At 45.9% G+C, this 7,793-nt stretch overlaps 1 protein-coding gene across 1 annotated transcript in view; it reads left to right on the top strand.

The window, feature by feature from the left end:
* Nucleotides 1–676: 676 nt before the first annotated feature.
* ubp1 (upstream binding protein 1) overlaps nucleotides 677–7,793 on the top strand; it is a 10,682-nt gene continuing 3,565 nt past the window's right edge. The window contains 9 exon segments of the mRNA XM_019874143.1: nucleotides 677–957; nucleotides 3,828–3,979; nucleotides 4,132–4,208; nucleotides 4,285–4,390; nucleotides 4,478–4,584; nucleotides 5,209–5,361; nucleotides 6,173–6,283; nucleotides 6,366–6,473; nucleotides 7,694–7,787. Of these exon segments, the coding sequence (XP_019729702.1) occupies nucleotides 842–957; nucleotides 3,828–3,979; nucleotides 4,132–4,208; nucleotides 4,285–4,390; nucleotides 4,478–4,584; nucleotides 5,209–5,361; nucleotides 6,173–6,283; nucleotides 6,366–6,473; nucleotides 7,694–7,787 (1,024 nt within the window). The 5' untranslated portion in view covers nucleotides 677–841.

The following is a 7,793-nucleotide window of genomic DNA, read 5'->3' as shown; positions in this document are numbered from 1 at the left end:
AACGTCGATTGGTTGGCGGGCCACTCCTAGCCGAGGCTGAAGCTGAGCCTAGCAAGGATTCCGCGGAGGAACAGCGGGGGCAGCACTTCACAGTGCGGGTTCCGCAGAGCGAGCGATGGGGAAGACGCTGGAGGGGCCATGTTGATGCCCGGCTGTGCGTCTCTTCGGGTTTGGCTCAAGGACCGCGGCGGCGAGGAGAGAACTGCGAGCCAGCCTGCTGATTGGAGCGACCGGGGGCGGTGCTACTAGCACCCCGGACAACAGACTCAAACGCTGCTGGAAGTTGGTGCTAGTTAGCCCCGCTAGGTCGCAGCAAGGTGTGCGGGGGAATAAGTCGCAAATATATTTCCCCTTTCCCGGTTGGTTTCCATCACTTAACACTCTTTGTGCCGAGTGTGGCGGTGACAAAAAAAGCAATACGAGTCCGGGAGGAGAAAGCCTCTCCTGAAGCTAGCTAGCCTAGCCACCGTTAGCATGTGAGCTTCGCCGTCCTCGCCTTCTTCGTCCGAGTCACGACCGTCACATTGGGGCTGTAAACTTCACATTGTGGCGGCCCCGAACGAGCACTTTGTTCCGCCGCACCCGAGAGCTAATGTAGTCCCCCGATCTAAAAGTGGAGAGTTATGGCGACAAGTTGCGTCTCGGTTGGATTCGCTTGGCTAGCCAGCTAGGCTAGGACAAGTTTCCCTCGTCGAGAGAGAAAGAGGCCGGGCGGACTTCCTCCTCGTCTCTTCCATCCCCTCCTCGTCCTCACGTCCCCCGGTCGTCATCTTCGCCCCCCACTAGAAGCAGCAAGCTGGCGGCCCCCCAAGTGGAAGCCGAGGACAAGGAGCTAGGCCCTATGGCCTGGGTGCTCAAGATCGACGACGCCACCATCGAGTCGGGGCTGGTGCACGATTTCGACGCCAGCCTCTCGGGCATCGGCCAGGAGCTGGGGGCGGCAGCCTACAGCATGAGGTTAGACCTCCAAACGACCGGGACACGGTGGACATTTAAGTCTCCATCCACAAAAGTACCACTGTGTCTTACTAGTAACGCTTGCCTCCCTACTAGTCCCACTTTTGGCCTACTTGTATAGAATTAGACCTTACTGCGATGCACGAGTTACACTACTAGTCTCCAACTACTAGACATGTGTCACACACTGGTAGCTTCTGTAACGCTGTATCAGCATTTATTCAATACCCTTGATAGGCATCTGTCCATGTACTAGTACACTCTTTGTCATCGGTTGAAAGCCAATTAAGTGCAATAGTAGAACAAATGTGTATTACCGATATCCCCCCCCACCCGCTGTATGGCATTTTTGACCATTACTAAGAAAACTAGGTTACTAGAGGGCAATATGGTGTCGAATAGGGTCCAGGAGACTTTTGGTGACTATGACATGCCTACTGGTTGGTCACAGTAGTTGACGAGCAAGGTTTTATTGCACATTAGCAGTCCAGCCATGGCACAAGTGGTGAATAAAAAGGTTACGAGTAAGACGGTTGTTGCGCAAGCGCACAATAGATATTCTGCTATTGTGGTGAATTCTCTTCAAATGAATGCACAGCGTGTACTCGTACTTGGATACGGAAAGCCATTTTGAGTATTTATTCAACATCCTTAATATGCAGATTAAGATCCATGTACAACTACAGTCTTTGTCATCACTAGTTGATATCTGCATGCCACCAGTAGAAGTCAAACGCTAGATGCAAACTAGTCAGAGTTTATGATGACACTAGTCACTAGTAGCATACAGTTGTCAATAGGGCTGTGCGATGTGGCTGAAATTCAAGAGCCAGATAAGTTGCTGACAATCTTCCTGAGTTCAGTGAAAATTAGCCATTTTTTTAAAAAGAAAAAACAATATCAATCAAAACAAAGTGGGTTTTTTTGGGGGTGGGGGGGTGGTTAATCAGAACTTACTGACAGCCATCAACATGAACAAAGTCAGCAACAAATTAAAATTAAATTCAAGTTGCATTGCAACTGCGCTTGAATGATAAAAACTTCACATCCCTGCATGTGACGATGGTTGTGTATGCTTTGGTTTGGTGCATTACATGGCGATGGATGTGTGGACTCACAGCGATTATGAACTACGCCTGCATCGTGTTTTGACTCTTTACTAATCCGCCCCCCAAAAAACCCGGTCACAGTTAAAGACTGCTATCTTATCCATTGGTAATTTTGAAATTCTAAATATGGTCACGTAATGTTGTAAAAGACAACATATGTGTACCATCAGTAGATATTTGACCACGAACACGGAAGTGAATTTCTTGCATGCGTGCCGTCTTGGCAGCAGCGGCTGCGTGTCCCTCCTCCCTCTCACCCTCTAGCTTGATGATTGTCATCAGCTAGTTTGAACTGTCAATCACTGCCAAACTTGGAAGGAGAATTGTTTTCGGTTGAACTGAAATGTACAACGCCACTGTGGCGAAGTCACATGACTGATGTTGTCCTCGTTTGGATTTGAATATCTTGAATGTTCATATCTCAATTTGCAGACAATGAAGACATATCGCCCAGCCCGAGTGGCCAACTAGTGTATGGATTCCCCTCACTTGTAACATTTAGTGGCTTTAATCGTGCTACTGCATGACTATTTGCATACCATGGATATGGAATAAAAACTCAAACAGCTCTAGACCTACATTGCTGGGACTACTAGCCCCTCACCCCAATTTCCCAACTGAATTGTGTTCTTCGCCGGGGGCGGGGTGGGTCTTGATTGCTGTTCTTTGTTTTGGGATTTTGTGGGTCCCAGCGGGAGATTCAGTCGACTCACGGCTTCCTCCCACATTCAAAATTAGTGTCTGTCGATATGTACCCTGTGATTGGCTAGCGGCCAGTCTAGGGTGACTCCTCTGTGTAGCTCCTTTCACGAGCACAATGAATTCATGTTGGGTGTCACCACCTGTCAATGCCAATAAAGCGGAAGCTGAAGCGTCGCAAGTTCGAGTGAACGCCCCACATTGACGTGGGGAGGGAAGCGTTTCAAAGCCAAAGGGTAAGCAGAGCTGCAGCGTTAGCCCGGATGACCATTAGCTTCTCATAACAATGCTCAGCTAAATTGTCGACATGTGGGTTCGGATTTGGCCGCCTTGTACGACACGCCACAAAATTAATTTGTCATTCGGTGGCTTGGTGATGAAAACGTTACATCGACGAATGATGATGCCGTGGAATTTCTTGCCGCTTGAGTTAAGTGGGATCACTCTCGCTTGGCTGGTGCACTGCATGAGAACGCTCCACTCCGTACATCTGGCCAGTTGTCGAGAAATATGCTGTGAAAATGCTTCTTGATTGACTCTTGTGGTATTTTGACAAAAGCTTGTTGTTGTTGACATCGAGGAATTGCCGTGTGACCCAATACCATGAGGAAGTCCACGGCATGAGTGTGTTACAAGTATTTGACGCCCACACGTTTCCTTATCAGCTCCCCCTCCGCCATCTGCCCGCAGCTGCGTTTATCTCGTCCGCGGTTGTGTTTGGCGAGCTTGTTAACTCTGCATTTGGGTGAGGGGTCAGGACACCTCGGCCCAGTCGGGTGACTCTGGAAGACGCCGCGGGTTGTCCGTGGTGGTCTGGCTGAAAACGGAGCGTTTTTTTTTTTTCAAATAATAAATACACGATAACATGCTTGCTGAAGTGTGCACACCCTACAAGAACTGGGGACGTGGCGGTGTTCTGATTGAACCAATCACTATCAAACTCTTGTTAAATGAGTGTCTGCGCACACCCCTCCAGGTTTCAAGAGCCTCTGATCAACTCCCGTTACACTTCCAATGTTCTAGTAGGCTTTTCGTGACGCCCTCGTCTCCTGTGCGTTGCAGTGATGTGCTGGCCCTGCCCATCTTCAAGCAGGAGGACTCCAGCCTCCCCCTGGAGAGCGAGAGCAAGAACCCCCCATTCCAGTATGTGCTGTGCGCCGCCACCTCGCCCGCCGTCAAGCTGCATGACGAGACGCTCACGTACCTCAACCAAGGTCCTCCCAGTTATCTTAAAACATCGATCGGCCGCGGCGTCAAACGCTAGCAACTTCCTTTTTTTTTTCTTTCTTTTTTTAATTTCACGTATAAAATGAAACAGGGCTGGAGAAATAAGGTTCGTAGTTGGTGTTTTGTGGCTGTCTTGCAGGTCAGTCTTACGAGGTGCGCATGTTGGACAACAGGAAGCCCGGCGAGATCCCAGAACTCACCAACAAGATGGTGAAAGTAAGGACACGCACCGTCAACGCGGGTTCGGTCGTCATTTGTATGACACGGTTTGTGTGCGTGTGTGTGAGTGTAGAGCACAGTGCGTGTCGTGTTCCACGACCGGCGGCTTCAGTACACGGAACACCAGCAGCTGGAGGGATGGAAGTGGAATCGGCCCGGCGACCGTTTATTGGATATCGGTAACCACGCGCCGCCCCAAAAGCATCACGTCTCGTGTGAGCGGGCGTATTTGGATGTTCTGAGAAGTGCATGCGTGTGCGCGGCAGATATTCCCATGTCAGTGGGCATCGTGGAGCCCAAGACGCACCCCTCCCAGCTCAATGCCGCGGAGTTCCTGTGGGACTTGAACAAGAGAGCGTCCGTCTTCGTCCAGGTAAAGCGGTTGGCCATTCAGGGAGTTTGTGGAAACGTACGTTTTGCCAGAGGTGGGCGATTTACAAACATGTTCCCGGTTTGTTTGTCACACATTAGCGGATGGGTTTTTTATTTATTTATTTGTTTAAAATTAATTTTAATAAATCGATGCACTATTCAGATTGAGTAAAATGTTCATGGAAATTTATTGTTTTGTTTTTGAATTACATGCAGTAAATTGTGATTATTTATCATTTACTTTGATTTAAAAAAATAAATTTAAGACATTCATTTCTGAATTAATTTTTTTATTTTATTTTTTTTAACATTTGGTCACATTCATAATTTTATGTTTCGGGGGATTTCCGCAAAAAGTAACTTCATGATTCGTTCAGGAATTTATCATTAGTTCACCATTTAATTATCTTAATTCATCTAAATATTTCTTTAGTGTACTTGCATAATTCTACAATTTTTTTTGTTACTAGGCTTATTTTTGAATAAACTTTTCAACCCACATGTATTCATAATGTATTTAAATACTTGTTTGAAATGATGTTATGAAGATCTGTTTTGACGAATGACCTTGATTCACCTGTTGTGTTGTTTTTCCGGTTTGGCTCCGCCTCTGGCCCGCTCGCAGGTTCACTGCATCAGCACCGAGTTCACGCCGCGCAAACACGGTGGCGAGAAGGGCGTCCCCTTCAGGATCCAGATCGACACGTTTGCGCCGGGGGACGCCGGCGACTACGCAGAGCACTTGCACTCCGCCTCCTGCCAAATCAAAGTCTTTAAGGTATTCGCTGCTCACTCCTGGGCTGGATTTTTTTTGGGGGGGGGCTACAGCCTAAAATGCGGAAAATCCTGAAAGCTGTGATATTTTTGGGGGTTTGAAGAACTACAGTTGATAGCTCTGGATAAAATCAAGAGGAAAAATACAACCTTTTATTCATATTTTGGTACGAGTGACTTTTTGTCCTCTTTGTTTTCAGCAAATAAATGCTCAAAGACAATTTTTGTATTTGGAAGTCAGAAGTTATGTGGTCAGTAGTTTAGATAATAAATCATTTTACTCAGACATATACCAAAGGTAAATAGAAAAGTCAGAAATATTCCGAATTCTTCTAGTCTTGTAGTTTAGCTGCACTGTAGATTTCAAGTTAAAGTGCCAGGTTTTTATGATTAAAAAAAAGAGAGAGAGAGAGATGACGATCAATTAATTAAAGTTTCGCCCACTGCTGATGTAACCAAAAACTTGTACACTTCGTATTTGAAACCCCACTTGAGCAGCTGAAGTTTATTGGGGGTTACTTAGAGGCGCTAAAATGGTGGCAGCTGTGCGCTGATTCATGTAATATGAGTTTGGATGCAATGCGATAAATTACATTTTTTTAATTTTATTTTATTTTGGGGGGCGGTGACAGTTGAACTCTACATGTGACAGCTCTTGTTTTCATTGTCATTTAAATCGCAAAACGTCATTGGCGATGCGTTGTGCATTGCTGGAATAAAAAATTATGTCACTCCCTTACCGGAAAAATTATATACATAGTGTGATTGATTGATCCGCATTAGTTTGTCCCCCGCCCCTTTTTTTTTTTTTTAAGCCAAAAGGTGCGGATCGTAAGCAGAAGACGGATCGCGAGAAGATGGAGAAACGTAGCGCTCAGGAGAAGGAGAAGTACCAGCCTTCTTACGATACCACTATCCTGTCCGAGGTCAGTTCCGTTTGGGTCGCACAGCAGCGCCTTGCGTCGGTCGCCCGCCTGCTCCCTCACTTCTTGCGTGTCCGTCAAGCAGACGAGACTGGAGCCCATCATCGAGGAAGCAGGCGACCACGAGCTGAAGAAATCCAGCAAGCGGACGCTCCCGGCTGACTGCGGCGACTCTTTGGCCAAGAGAGGCAGCGTGAGTCAAATTTGGATTTCAACAAAAGTCTTCAGAAAACATTGGTGGGGGGGGGGGGGGTGTTGTGCAAGCATATGTGTGCTTTTATTGTTATTGTGGCCATTGATGAAAAATGACTTCAGGAATGATGCTAATGTAGTTTGTACAATAGCAAGCTGATTTTGTGATCTGTGTTTTTTTTCCCCTTAAATTCACAACAATTGAAGACATTGTACATGGTACCAGCCTTCTTACGATACCACTATCCTGTCCGAGGTCAGTTCCGTTTGGGTCGCACAGCAGCGCCTTGCGTCGGTCGCCCGCCTGCTCCCTCACTTCTTGCGTGTCCGTCAAGCAGACGAGACTGGAGCCCATCATCGAGGAAGCAGGCGACCACGAGCTGAAGAAATCCAGCAAGCGGACGCTCCCGGCTGACTGCGGCGACTCCTTGGCCAAGAGAGGCAGCGTGAGTCAAATTTGTATTTCAACAAAAGTCTTCAGAAAACATTGGTGGAGGGGGGGGGGGGTGTTGTGCAAGCATATGTGTGCTTTTATTGTTATTGTGGCCATTGATGAAAAATGACTTCAGGAATGATGCTAATGTAGTTTGTACAATAGCAAGCTGATTTTGTGATCTGTGTTTTTTTTCCCCTTAAATTCACAACAATTGAAGACATTGTACATGTTTTATTATACTTCGTAATTTTATTTTGTAAGTATGTTAAATAGTCAATACTTTTGTTGTGCCGAAATATTTTTGTTCATTTTAGGATTTTTTTTTAATAGATTTTTGTTTCTTTGGGAATCTTTTCTCATTGCACATCAAAAGTTTGCATTGTTTATTTTATTGTGAAAATAATTTTTATCCAAAATACATGTGACATTTCCTAATTTTTTTTCCTATTATTAACTAAATGACCATACATTAATTTAAATATTTAAAATGTTGCACAAATTTCCAGTTAAATTCATTAACTAGTTTGGCTTGCTTCGAAAACCGCATCCAGCAAATCCCTGTAAAAAAAAAAAAAAAATTCAAGTGTGATTATGATGTGGGATTCTGATTAACTTGGGGGGAGAAAAAAATCCAACAAATTATAATAATATAATTTGGATTTTAAACAGTATTATATTTTGTATGAATTTTAGCCTGACGAAAAGTTGAACAGGGCGCTCGTGTACCGTGCACGTGCTTTTCATCGGCGCTCCAGTAAATGTTGCTTAATTGTTGTTTTTGTCAGTGTTCCCCGTGGCCGGACAGCGCCTACGTGGCCCCCAACCAGGCAGCTACTCCCTCCTTCACGTCCACGCCTCTCTCCACCTACACCACCTCCACCACCA

Source organism: Hippocampus comes, unplaced genomic scaffold (genome assembly GCF_001891065.2).
Source record: "Hippocampus comes isolate QL1 unplaced genomic scaffold, H_comes_QL1_v1.1 scaffold166, whole genome shotgun sequence".
In the NCBI taxonomy this organism is placed as follows: Eukaryota; Metazoa; Chordata; class Actinopteri; order Syngnathiformes; family Syngnathidae; genus Hippocampus; species Hippocampus comes.
This window is presented reverse-complemented; position numbering and strand designations above follow the sequence as displayed.